The sequence below is a fragment of the Balaenoptera ricei genome, chromosome 15, assembly GCF_028023285.1.
Source record: "Balaenoptera ricei isolate mBalRic1 chromosome 15, mBalRic1.hap2, whole genome shotgun sequence".
In the NCBI taxonomy this organism is placed as follows: domain Eukaryota; kingdom Metazoa; phylum Chordata; class Mammalia; order Artiodactyla; family Balaenopteridae; genus Balaenoptera; species Balaenoptera ricei.
In genome coordinates this window covers 65,311,500-65,324,942 of record NC_082653.1, presented here as the reverse complement: position 1 = coordinate 65,324,942, position 13,443 = coordinate 65,311,500, and the positions used below count along the sequence as shown (strand labels likewise).

Below are 13,443 nucleotides of genomic sequence, written 5' to 3'. Positions count from 1 at the left end.
TGTTACGGAAATATTATTCAAGGAGTAAAGCTTTTAAAATAACCAAAATTGGTTTTATAAATCTTTACTGATAGAATCACTGATCAGGGTTCTCTAATTGGATAATGAACAAGATGCACACATTTCACTTGCAATATCCAGTGTTTGCAGAACTGTGCTGTGTGTAGATTTGTAGATGAGCATATTTGGATGTGCCGTGTGTGCAGGTTCAGATGCTCGTGGCTGAGCTGCGCAGGGTCACTGTTCTCTGGGATGAGCTCTGGTTGGGAGTTCTGTTACAGCAACACATGTATGTCCTGAGACGAATTCAGCAGCTGGAAGATGAGGTGAAGAGAGTCCAGAACAACAATACCTTACGCAAGTATGTTTTCATATACTTACACTCCAAAAACATAGCTGCCTCTTTTTTTTTTTTAATGTAAAATACATATAAAGTTTGCTGTTTTAACTAATTTTAAGTGTACAATTCAGTTGCAGTAAGTACATTCACAGTGTTATGTCAAATTCTGGAACTTATCCATCATCCCAAACAGCTCCGTACCCATTTAATAGTACTTCCCTTCTCCCCTATCCCCAGCCCCTGGTTACCACTATTTTGCTTTCTGTCTTTATGAATTTGACTATTCTAAGTACCTCGTGTGACTGGTATCATACAGTATTTGTCCTTTTGTGTCTGGTTTATTTCACTTATCATAATGTTTTGAAGGTTCATTCCATGTTGTAGCATGTATCAGAATTTCCTTCCTTTTTATTGCTGAATAACATTCCATCGTATGGATATACCACGTTTTATTTATGCACTCATCTGTCATTGGACACTTGAGTTGCTCACTCATGAGTGCATGAGATGCACTCGTCTGTCAATGGACACTTGAGTTGCTCTTGTCTTTTGGCTGTTGTAAACAATGCTTCTGTCAGCATTGCTTTACAAATATCTGTTTGAGTCCCTGCTTTTAATTGTGTGTGAGCCAATGGATTTGCTGGGTCAGATAGTAATTCTATGTTTAACTTGTAGATGAACTGGTAAACTGGGTTCCAATTTCTCCATATCCTTGCCAACATTTGTTATTTTCTGTCTTTTTGATAGTAACATCCTACTGTGTGTGAAATGGTATCTTGTGGCTTTGATTTGCATTTCTCTAATGACTAATAATGTTGAGCGTATTTTCATGTGCTTATTGAGCATTTGTATACCTCCTTTGGAGAAGTGTCTATTTGAATCCTTTGCCCATTTTTGAACTGGGTTGTTTTATTGTTGTTGAGTTTTAGGGGCTCTCTAAATATTCTGGATATTAATCCCTTATCATACACATGATTTGCAAATATTTTACCCCTGTTTTATGCATTGTCTTTTTCACTCTCTTGAGTGAAAAAAAATGTCTTTTTTTAAAAAAAAATCTATTTCTGGCTGTGTTGGGTCTTTGCTGCACGCGGGCTTTCTCTAGTTGCAGAGAGCAGGGGCTACTCTTCGTTGTGGTGCGCGGGCTTCTCATTACGGTGGCTTGTCTTGTTGCGGAGCGTGGGCTTCAGTAGTTGTGGCACGTGGGCTCAGTAGTTGTGGCACACGAGGTTAGTTGCTCTGTGGCATGTGGGATCTTCCTGGACCAGGGATCGAACCCGTGTGCCCTGCATTGGCAGGCGGATTCTTAACCACTGCGCCACCAGGGAAGTCCAAAAAAATGTCTTTTGATGCACATGATTTTTTAGTATTGATGTAGCCCAGTTTATCAATTTTTTCTTTTGTTTTCTTCTAAGAGTTTTAAATAAAGCCTTAGCTTTTATGTTAAGGTCTTTGATCCATTTTGGCTTATTTTTTGACACATAGTAAAAGGTAAGAGTTCAGCTTCATTCTTTTGTAAGCAGATATCCAGCTTTCCCGGCACCACTTGTAGAAAAGAGAAGGCGCCCCTTTTATATGCTGGATTTTTTGCAATGCTGTTTTTAGTCAGTTACTTTGCTAATATTTTATTACTTTATTTTGACTATTCTTTGATACTGTTTACTTACACTTGACAATTAAATTGTTCCTTGTTTGTATTGAACTCTTTACATCTTTCTGGTCAGAGAAGAGAAAATTGCAATCATGCGGGAGAAGCACACGGCTTTGATGAAGCCCATTGTGTTTGCTTTGGAGCATGTGAGGAGCATCACGGCAGCCCCTGCAGAAACGCCTCATGAAAAGTGGTTTCAGGATAACTACGGTGATGCAATAGAAAATGCCCTAGAAAAACTGAAGACACCATCAAACCCTGCAAAGCCTGGAAGCAGCTGGATTCCATTTAAAGAGGTACAGAAAAATCTCAAGAATGCTACTGAAATAGGAAATTCCCTGAGATAAAAAATTTAAGTAAGGGGACTCTTTTTACTTAGAACACAAGAGAACTTTCTAAGCCCATGGAAGGCAGTCAGTGGTCAGTTGCTTGTAAAGAATATAGAGAAAGGTGTTTTCTTCATTTTTGAGAATTTGAGGGTGAGTGGGCCTAGGGTGGCAAACTTAAATCTACTGAGGGTTCACTCCAGGGAAGAATATACTGTAAGAAATTAGACAAGGAAGGAGCTGTGGCCTTGAGCTAAATATTGACTGCCTGCTATATTCTTCTCATAAAAGATTAAGAAATTTAATCTTGGACCTATGTAGTTTTTCTTGGTGGAGTGGTATTCAGTATTTCTAACAGACAAAATATTCACATGTAACAACATCATTTTTTATAAGGAATTCTTTGACAGCAGTTCTGCATAGCCTGTTTGAGAGATGATTAGTGTATTTAAATACTTGGGAATCCTTAATCTTTTATGTTTTGGTCCCCTTAATTCTGTATGTTCTTTGGTTTTCATCTGTTTCAGCAATAGCACCACTAGTTGGGGGAGCCTGTTTATTTATTTATTTTAAATTTATTTATTTTATTTTTCACTGTGTTGGGTCTTTGTTGCGGTGTGCGGGCTACTCATTGCAGTGGCTTCTCTTGTTGCAGAGCACGGGCTCTAGGCACGAGGGCTTCAGTAGTTGTGGCACGTGGGCTCAGTAGCTGTGGCACGTGGGCTCAGTAGTTGTGGCTCGCGGGCTCTAGAGCGCAGGCTCAGTAGTTGTGGCACACGGGCTTAGTTGATCTGCGGCACGTGGGATCTCCCCGGACCAGGGCTCGAACCCGTGTCCCCTGCATTGGCAGGAGGATTCTTAACCACTGCGCCACCAGGGAAGCCCGGGGGAGCCTATTTAAGCTACCTTGTAGCTTTTTTTCTTATCCCTTCTTTCCCTATCCCTTTCCTATATTGCTCTTAACTGATTTCCTTAGCTTTAGTAATGAAAAAACTATTAAAAGATACAGTGTAGAGACAAAAAGTACACCTGACTTTAACTAGTAAATGCAAAGTAGAGGAAACTAGAGGAAATGCTAAATTCAGGGGAAATGCCTTAGAAGCACAAGATAAGAGCACTAACATGAAGGATGAAGTTTATTATGTGTGGCCTAGCCAAAACTTGTTTCCTCGTGTTCCAGCAGTAGTTTCTTGCTTCTTTGTGTTCTTCTCAGTAAATCAACCAAGAAATCCAGAGGAGGAGACAGGGAGAATACTTTTTTTTTTTTAATTGAAGTATAGTTGATTTATAATGTGGCGTTACTTTCTGCTGTACAGCAAAGTGACTCTTTTATATATATAGATTTACATTCTTTTTCATATTCTTTTCCATTATGGTTTATCCCAGGATACTGAATACAGTTCCCGGTGCTCTACAGTAGGGCCTTGTTCATCCATCCTATGTATACTAGTTTGTATCTGCTGATCCCAGTCTTTCCCCCACCCCCACCCCCTTCCCAGGGGGAATACTTTTTAAAAACCCCGTGTGTGTGTGTGTGAAATAAGTCATAGAGAAAAATTTTAGAAGTCCTATGTCCCTCCATAATTATATCTCCCTTTCCACAACCACTGCTCTGAATTTTGAATTAATCATTACTTACTTTAAAAAAACAGTTTTTATTGATACATTTCTAAATGGTATATTGTTTAGCTTCTCCTGTTTTTGAGCTTCATATAAATGAGATTATATTGTATGTACATGCATGTGTTTACCACTTCCATAATTGATGGATCAGCATTAGGTTTTTGTTTTTGTTTTTTTTTAATGTCATCCATATTTTGTATACAGCTGAACATTGATAGATTATGGGACAATACCACAGTTTATCCTTTGTCCTGTCAGTGGATACTTGAGGTGTTTCCAGTTGTCTTTTTCCTTTTATGAACAAATGTTGCTAAAGATTGATTTAAAAATTTTCACATGAAAGCAGAGCCCAGAGTTCATTAAATCAGGTATAGATTATTGAGTTAGCTACAAGTAGAGATACAGCTATACATGATCCACTCCTGTGAGTTATTAGAAGAGATTGTGTGTTTTTCTGCATACTTAAAGTAGTCAGAGCTCTAAATTGTTACCACATTTTCAGATGGCTTCCTTAAGGGTGTGTCTACCTGACAGCCAATAGCTGGCTATATCTTTTGCTCTATTGCAAGGACTGAAGTGACTTGTTTGGGCATTGATTGGACATAACTTAACAGTGGGGAATATGCTACAAGCCTTGAATTTTGTGATCACAGTAGTGATTTCTTTCCATCTGCTATGATTTCATTGCATATTTGTACAGAGGAGGTGGGAGAGGTCTGAACAAAGTAGAAATCACCTAGAGCATATCAGCACACCAGTGTTTCCCCTCCCAGGATGGCCCAAATATGTAACATCAAATTAAATGTAAGAACTAGACAAGAGGTGTTTGTATTTTAAATTTATCTTTAAGCCAGATTGAATGTAGAAGAAAATAAGTGTTGTAATGGTACTGTAAACTTTTCCTATCTTAAATATAGATAATGCTGAGTTTGCAACAGAGAGCACAGAAACGTGCAAGTTACATCTTGCGTCTTGAAGAAATCAGCCCGTGGCTGGCTGCCATGACTAACACTGAAATTGCTCTTCCTGGAGAAGTCTCAGCCAGAGACACTGTCACAATCCACAGTGTGGGTGGAACCATCACAATCTTACCTACCAAAACGAAGCCAAAGAAACTTCTCTTTCTCGGATCAGATGGGAAGAGCTATCCTTATCTTTTTAAAGGTGGGATTTAAAAGAAGAACATTAGTCTGATTATTAACACTGTGTGTGTGTTTGTGTGTGTGTGTGTGTGTGTGTGTGTGTGTGTGTGTTAGGATTGTTTTAGGTGAATATCTGTATGTCGTGAATAGCCCGGAGTATCCTGTATTTTGATAGAAGTGGTTGGAGGCTGTGTAGTGTGATTTTCCATTGCTTCCTCTCTTCTTGCTTATGAACTTATACAAGCAGGGCAACTGAGGTACAGCTAATAATGCTAGTATCTAATACCTTGTGACTGAATAGAATGTTCTCTAATGCTCTCATTGTGCTTCTTTGGCTGTCAGTTCTTGACTGCTGTTGCTAATTGAGAGGGACACAAAAAAGTGGTATGTTTCCGGTCCTATCCCATTGCACTTCACCCCATCTGGTCACCTACTCTAGCTACTTTAATTTTGTTTCCATAGGATTGGAGGATTTACATCTGGATGAGAGAATAATGCAATTTCTGTCTATTGTAAATACTATGTTTGCTACAATCAATCGCCAGGAAACACCCCGTTTCCATGCTCGACACTATTCTGTAACACCACTAGGAACTCGATCAGGCCTAATCCAGTGGGTGGATGGAGCCACACCCTTATTTGGTCTTTACAAACGATGGCAACAACGGGAAGCTGCCTTACAAGCACAAAAGGTTGATTAAAATTAAAATATGTGCTTTTATTTGAATGTTAATAAACAGGTATATGTATTAGTCTGTTCTCTGATATATGTGACATATTTCTAGTCTTACTGCCCTTGAGGATTTTTCCAAGTTTATAAGAGTTAAAGAAGGAGTAGACACAACTTTCAATTTGGAGTTAATCACTGTGGCATCCTATTTTGTACCCGTGAAATTTATTATGATTTAGAACAGTTTTTTAGAATTCATTTTAGCTAAGTATCTGAGTGCTTAGTGTATATGACAGGAGTAGTACTAAGTACTACAGATAAGAAGATAAATTTTTAAACAGTCACAACTTCAGGTTCCAACATCTAGACAAATAAAATGAATCTAAGTAGGGTAGGTATGGGAAGGAGCAAGAGTTTGAAAGGCTTCAAATTTTTTTAGGTAGGCATAGGAGACTACAGAACAATTACTGAGGGGGTAAATTGGAGATGTAATTAGAGAAGGGCTATTTAAATTTTTGTCTAAGGTGTTTCTGAATATCTGTTGTTAATTTTACATTGATTAAGTCATATTGGTGAAGAATAAAATACGTGCAATAAATGAGTGATAAATTTTAAACAGAATTATATGTTACAAAGAAGAATGTAACTTGGATGTTGAGCTTGAATTGAACCTCAAGAAAATATAACAGTAGACAGTTTTCAATAAAGTAGTAATACCGAATTAAGAAAATGATATGTAGATTGTAAGAAAGATGCCTCGTCCAGACAACTTGGCTATTTGATGGATGAGATTTAGCTAGCTAAGTAGAGAGTTCCGCTGAAAAACCAGTTTTTAAAATACTGCTTTATATTCAAGGTAATCTTTATCCTTATTTAAACAAAGTTGATCTTTTCTTTAAAAAAATTTTTTTAAAGGCCCAAGATTCCTACCAAACTCCTCAGAATCCTGGAATTGTACCCCGTCCTAGTGAACTTTATTATAGTAAAATTAGTCCTGCTTTGAAAGCAGTTGGACTTAGTCTGGATGTGTCCCGACGGGATTGGCCTCTTCATGTGATGAAGGCAGTATTAGAAGAGTTAATGGAGGCCACGCCCCCAAATCTCCTTGCTAAAGAGCTTTGGTCATCTTGCACCACCCCTGATGAATGGTGGAGAGTCACACAGGTATGTGTTTTGTTTTAGACTATCATCAGTATTATTGTTTCTTTGCCTGCTTCCTGTCTTGTCTTGTTCACCCTCCTCCTGCCTCCCTCCAGACTTGGTAGTTTGAGACCTGCATTTGAATCTTATATTACATTTATTTTTATGAGGCATGGCCATGACTGTATGAAGGCAGAATGGAGGGGATTATGGATGAAATGAAAAGGAGAATAAAAACTTTAGAAAGGGAAAAACTAGAGAGGCTGAAGAATAGTTGTTTTGTTTTTTTAAATCCTGCATTCTGATAATGATTAAGTAGGACTGACCAGTGTCGTATGCTGCTGCTCAGTGCAGAGTTTCTGTGACCACATGCAGCATCCCTGAAGAGTGCTAGCTATTTATTTAGAAATAAGGGAGTAGGATTATGGAGGTTTGTAAATTTTAGAGAATCAAGTCCATGTTGGAAGGAAATTTGCTAATGATGCTTAACTTGCTCCCCCATCCCCTCTTCTTCAGTCTTATGCCAGATCTACTGCAGTCATGTCTATGGTCGGATACATAATTGGCCTTGGAGATAGACATCTGGATAATGTTCTCATAGATATGACGACTGGAGAGGTTGTTCACATAGATTACAATGTTTGCTTTGAAAAAGGTAAAATTAAAGTGGACTTTTTATATGAGGGTCGAATTTATTTTGGTGAAAGGACAAAAATATAATGATTTATCTTTTCAAGGAAAAAGCCTTAGAGTTCCTGAGAAAGTACCTTTTCGAATGACACAGAACATTGAAACAGCACTGGGTGTAACTGGAGTAGAAGGTGTTTTTAGGCTTTCATGTGAGCAGGTATGTGGTTTTTTTTCTCTTACACCTCTTAGTGTACTTGTTTAAATCAACAAATCCTTTGGAATGAAAAACTACATTTTAATGAGGAAACTTGTGGCAAAACTTAATTAAAAGTCTTCTGAAAACAGGTTCTACACATTATGCGGCGTGGCAGAGAGACTCTGCTGACGCTGCTAGAGGCCTTTGTGTATGACCCCCTGGTGGACTGGACAGCTGGGGGTGAGGCCGGGTTTGCTGGTGCCGTCTATGGTGGAGGGGGCCAGCAGGCCGAGAGCAAGCAGAGCAAGAGAGAGATGGAACGAGAGATCACTCGCAGCCTTTTTTCTTCGAGAGTAGCTGAAATTAAGGTGAGGCCAATGATAATAATTCATCATCATCTTTTGGTTAATAGTTAACGTGTCCAGGACTTCCCTGGCGGCACAGTGGTTAAGGCTCTGCCCTCCCAATGCAGGGGGCCCAGGTTCGACCCCTGGTCCGGGAACTAGATCCCACATGCATGCCGCAAATAAGGAGCCCGCCTGCCACAACTAAGACCTGATGCAACCAAATTAAAAAAAAAAAAAGTAGTTAACATGTCCAGGGAATTCCCTGGCAGTGCAGTGGTTAAGACTGGGCGCTTTCACTGCCGGGGCCTAGGTTCCAGCCCTGGTCGGGGAACTAAGATCCTGCAAGTTGTGTGGCACAGCCAAAAAAAAAAAAGTTAACATGTCCATAAAAAAGTTGAGTGGAACTTTTTCTTTTTTTTTTTTAAATTAATTAATTAATTAATTTTTGGCTGCATTGGGTCTTCGTTGCTGTGCATGGGCTTTCTCTAGTTGCGGCGAACAGGGCTACTCTTCGTTGCAGTGCGTGGGCTTCTCATTGTGGTGGCTTCTCTTGTTGCAGAGCACGGGCTCTAGGCACATGGGCCTCAGTAGTTGTGGCACATGGACTCAGTAGTTGTGGCGCACGGGCTTAGTTGCTCCGTGGCATGTGGGATCTTCCCAGACCAGGGCTCGAACCTGTGTCCCCTGCATTGGCAGGCGGATTCTTAACCACTGTGCCCCCAGGGAAGTCCAAGAGTGAAACTTTTTCTAAAAATTGGTTTTATACGACTGTAGTGTATAATACTGAAATGGCAGCAAAGTAAGGCGCAGTTTGCTGTGATCTTTCACTAAGAAATACTCCCATGCAAAGACACACAGTCACTCTCATACATGGGAGGTGGGTTAATGATTTGAAAAAATTATACCTTTTTTAATAGACTGAAAAGTGTTTACCAATGACGATTTTAAGTGTTCTTTACTTGGATAGCCTCCCTCCTTCTTGATTTTAATATCGTGGTAGCCAGTGATGCTCATCTTGTTTTGTGTGGCGTGGTGGTAACTGCATGTTATTGTGGAATTGAGTCTTCATTTATGGCTGTTTGAATTGACCACATTAGTTATCTTTGTAAAAATATGGCTGATGCCATCACACACACACACCCCGGCTTTGTTGAGATTTAAGTAGAGTAACATGTTCAGAATGTCCTTCTAACATGATCCTTCTGACAGACATCATCATATCTCACAGTCGGCCCTATATAAGAATCTTCCTAATAATGTTTTTTTACAGGTGAACTGGTTTAAGAATAGGGACGAGATGCTGGTTGTACTTCCCAAGCTGGACAGCAGTTTAGATGAATACCTGAGCTTGCAAGAGCAACTAACAGATGTGGAAAAACTGCAGGGCAAACTGTTGGAAGAAATAGAGTTTCTAGAAGGAGCTGAAGGAGTGGATCATCCTTCTCATACTCTGCAACACAGGTTTAAAACAAATGTTGAACTCTTATTTCTAAAGACATGCCATTAAGGATAATTTTTGTATTTTTGTGTAAACATTGTCAACTTGAATTAGAATTATTGCAGCAACTTAGATAAATAAAGCTCTCCCAAGAACTGCAGTTTCAAAGTGTTAATAAAGCAGAATTCAGTTAAATTTTCTGCTTTATTATATTTAATTTAAATGTTTGAGTAACTATGGGAGATGGTGGACATGGGGGTTAGAACACTGAACTTGGATTCAGAAAACCTGGGGTTTGGTTTTCTCTCTACAGTTTGTATCTGAATCCTTATTCATTTGTACAGTGGATCTTGTCTACTTGGCATTTTTTGAGCTTAAACTAAAAGTGATCTAAGTGAATGAACCTTGCACAGAGTGGCTGCCCAGCTCAGTGAAGGGTGGTTAAATGTACAAGTGCCAAACACTGCCGGAGACGCTGAGATAACGAAGACCTATCAAGTCTCAGTCTTCCATACTTCAAATAACTTGTAACCCTGGCAAATGTGGTAGAATTTTATTTAAAATGTTGTGAGTGTAGTTAGGGAACTCTGTAGGGTCAGGAAAAACCAGAGAAGGAAAGGACATTTGAGCAGTGCCCTCAAGATTGAAAAGGAGCTTACCAGCCAGTCCAAGTATAAGCAAAATGTACTTTCAGGGTGATGAAAAGTACACAGAAGAAAGAAGAGCAATCAAAAATTTTTCCTTCCATTAGGTATTCTGAACACACTCAACTACAGACTCAGCAAAGAGCTGTTCAGGAAGCAATCCAGGTGAAGCTGAATGAATTTGAACAGTGGATAACACATTATCAGGCTGCATTCAGTAATTTAGAAGCAACACAGCTGGCAAGTTTGCTTCAGGAGATAAGCACACAAATGGACCTTGGTATGGGTTGACTTATTTTAGATATACATGTGAGCATGTGGGTTTTGTTGTTGTTGTTTTCATGTGTGGAGTTCTGGTTTGTACTCCCTTTCAGTGACTGCTGATTTGAAATGGTTTCATTGTGATCAATAATTATCTTTTACCCAAAGGTCCTCCAAGCTATGTGCCAGCAACAGCCTTTCTGCAGAATGCTGGCCAGGCCCACTTGATTAGCCAGTGTGAGCAGCTGGAGGGGGAAGTCGGTACCCTCCTGCAGCAGAGGCGCTCGGTGCTGCGAGGCTGTCTGGAGCAGCTGCATCACTACGCAACCGTAGCTCTGCAGTATCCAAAGGCTATATTTCAGAAACATCGAATTGAGCAATGGAAAACCTGGATGGAAGAGCTCATCTGTAACACTACAGTAGAGCGCTGTCAGGAACTCTACAGGAAGTAAGTTTGATCACTCTCAATTTTCTTTACTTCTCATTGGGACTAGAAGCAAAGTTGTGTTCATGTTTTTAATTGCATAGTATTTTATTTTTCTGAAAGAAATGGTTGATGGAATTTGAATGGAGTCACTTTTCTCTTGGTTTTAAGAGGGTTTGAGCTCATGTTTTCCTTTAAAAGACAGTATTTTTCCTAATTGATTAAAATGTATCCCAGTGTAAGCATGGTCGGATCAGGGTAAAGAGAGCTGAAGTCAAATACTGATTCTATCGCTCACTAACAAGTTACCTTAGGAAGTTACTTTCCTTAGGAAGTTACTTTCGCTTTCGAGACCTTTTCTGTAAAATGGAAATAATGATTTCTACTCTTCAAGGTTTGAAGATCAAATGCAGTATTCCATATTGTCTTTTTTCGTATTTTGTAAGGCGTGAACTTTCTTTACAAGCACCTCTTTCTCTGTTTACAGATACGAAGTGCAGTATGCGCCCCAGCCACCCCCAACAGTGTGTCAGTTCATCACTGCCACTGAGATGACCCTGCAGCGGTACGCAACAGACATAAACAGCCGTCTAATTAGACAGGTGGAACGCTTGAAACAGGAAGCTGTCACCGTACCTGTTTGTGAAGATCAGTTGAAAGAAATTGAACGTTGTATCAAAGTTTTCCTTCACGAGAATGGAGAGGAAGGATCTTTGAGTCTAGCAAGTGTTATTATTTCTGCCCTTTGTACCCTCACAAGGTGAGTTAGCTGACCACATAGTGAGACCATTTCATTGTCTTGCGAACATTGATGCTTATGGAGAGTTCATGTGTCTTTTGTTTGATCCCAAACTTAAGATATCCTTTTTCTTTCATTAGTCTTGCTCGGTGTAAGACTGCTTTATTTCCTTTCAGATTTTGAGGTATCCCATTTATGTGTGTTTAGCTAAGTCAGTTTCACTGTACAAATATTTATCTCGTTTTTTAGGCGTAACCTAATGATGGAAGGTGCAGCTTCGAGTGCTGGAGAGCAGCTGGTTGATCTGACTTCTCGGGATGGAGCCTGGTTCTTGGAGGAGCTCTGCAGTATGAGTGGAAATGTCACGTGCCTTGTTCAGTTACTGAAGCAGTGTCACCTAGTGCCACAAGACTTAGACATTCCTAACCCCATGGAAGCATCTGAGGCAGTTCACTTAGCTAATGGTGTATACACCTCACTTCAGGTGAGTACTTCTAAATTAGCTTAAATTTTAGAAGTTTGTTTTAGATATTGAACGTTTTATTTTTCATCTCTGGGTCCAAAAAGTGATTTGACTTCCTCCCTTTTAATGCTGCTTTCTCTAAACTCAGAAAGCATTAAAATATGTTTCTCACATATTTATAGGAATTGAATTCAAATTTCCGGCAAATCATATTTCCAGAAGCACTGAGATGTTTAATGAAAGGAGAATACACCTTAGAAAGTATGCTTCATGAACTGGACAGTCTTATTGAGCAGACAACTGATGGTGTTCCTCTGCAGACTCTAGTTGAATCTCTTCAAGCCTATTTAAGAAATGCAGCTATGGGACTTGAGGAAGAAACACATGCTCATTACATCGATGTTGCCAGGCAAGTGAATGCTAAGCTGTGTTCTCTTTTCTTGTGAAAGAGATGGGTAGCCAGATAAAAGTTTTCTGAGTTCTTATTTTACTGTAAGCTTACTTTTTTTTTTTTTTTAATTTTTATTTATTTTATTTTATTTATTTATTTATAGCTGTGTTGGGTCTTCATTGCTGTGCATGGGCTTTCTCTAGTTGCGGCAAGCGGGGGACACTCCTCATCGCGGTGCGCGGGCCTCTCACTATCGCGGCCTCTCTTCTTGCGGAGCACAGGCTCCAGACGCACAGGCTCAGTAATTGTGTCTCACGGGCCTAGTTGCTCTGCGGCATGTGGGATCTTCCCAGACCAGGGCTCGAACCCGTGTGCCCTGCATTGGCAGGCAGATTCTCAACTACTGCGCCACCAGGGAAGCCCTGTAAGCTTACTTTTAATTTTCAGAGCAGATATATATATATAAGCATTTATAAGTAATGTCTTTTTAAAAAAAACCTTTTATTTGGGGGAATTCCCTGGTGATCCAGTGGTTAGGACTCTGCGCTTTCAGTGCTGAGGGCACGGGTTCAATCCCTGGTTGGGAGCTAAGACCCTGCGAGCCTTGAGGCATGGCCAAAACAAACAAACAAAAAACAAAAAACCCTTTTATTTGGAAATAATTACAGACTCATAGGAAGTTGTGTTAAAAAAAAAAGTGTGCAGGGAGGTCTTGTGTAGCCTTCATTCCTCCTTCAGTGTAGCATCTTGCATACCTATGGCACAGTAGCAACACTGTGAAATTGGCATCGGTACAGCCCACAGAGCTTACTCAGATTTCACCAGTTACACATGCACTTGTTTGTGTGTCTGTGTGTGTAGTTTTATCACATACATATATGTATTATTTTAGGGCTGTAGTTTCACCATACATGTGCACACACACAAAGTAGAGTGTGGTATTTTTTAAGCCAGCCCTTGGAACTCCATGGAAACATCTGGAGTATACACCTCATTTCAGATGAACACTTTTAAGTTA

The 13,443-nt window shown here is 39.8% G+C and overlaps 1 protein-coding gene across 2 annotated transcripts in view; it reads left to right on the top strand.

Moving 5' to 3' along the window:
- Positions 1–13,443, top strand: part of SMG1 (SMG1 nonsense mediated mRNA decay associated PI3K related kinase) — a 95,311-nt gene that overhangs the window by 64,587 nt on the left and 17,281 nt on the right. For both annotated transcript variants that reach the window (XM_059898193.1, XM_059898194.1), the window contains 14 exons: positions 207–361; positions 2,065–2,287; positions 4,858–5,104; positions 5,545–5,774; positions 6,668–6,916; positions 7,409–7,547; positions 7,630–7,739; positions 7,868–8,086; positions 9,336–9,526; positions 10,255–10,427; positions 10,577–10,856; positions 11,320–11,592; positions 11,821–12,055; positions 12,217–12,443. In XM_059898193.1, coding sequence (XP_059754176.1) covers positions 207–361; positions 2,065–2,287; positions 4,858–5,104; positions 5,545–5,774; positions 6,668–6,916; positions 7,409–7,547; positions 7,630–7,739; positions 7,868–8,086; positions 9,336–9,526; positions 10,255–10,427; positions 10,577–10,856; positions 11,320–11,592; positions 11,821–12,055; positions 12,217–12,443 — 2,951 coding nt within the window. The remainder of the gene's footprint in view (positions 1–206; positions 362–2,064; positions 2,288–4,857; positions 5,105–5,544; positions 5,775–6,667; positions 6,917–7,408; positions 7,548–7,629; positions 7,740–7,867; positions 8,087–9,335; positions 9,527–10,254; positions 10,428–10,576; positions 10,857–11,319; positions 11,593–11,820; positions 12,056–12,216; positions 12,444–13,443) is intronic.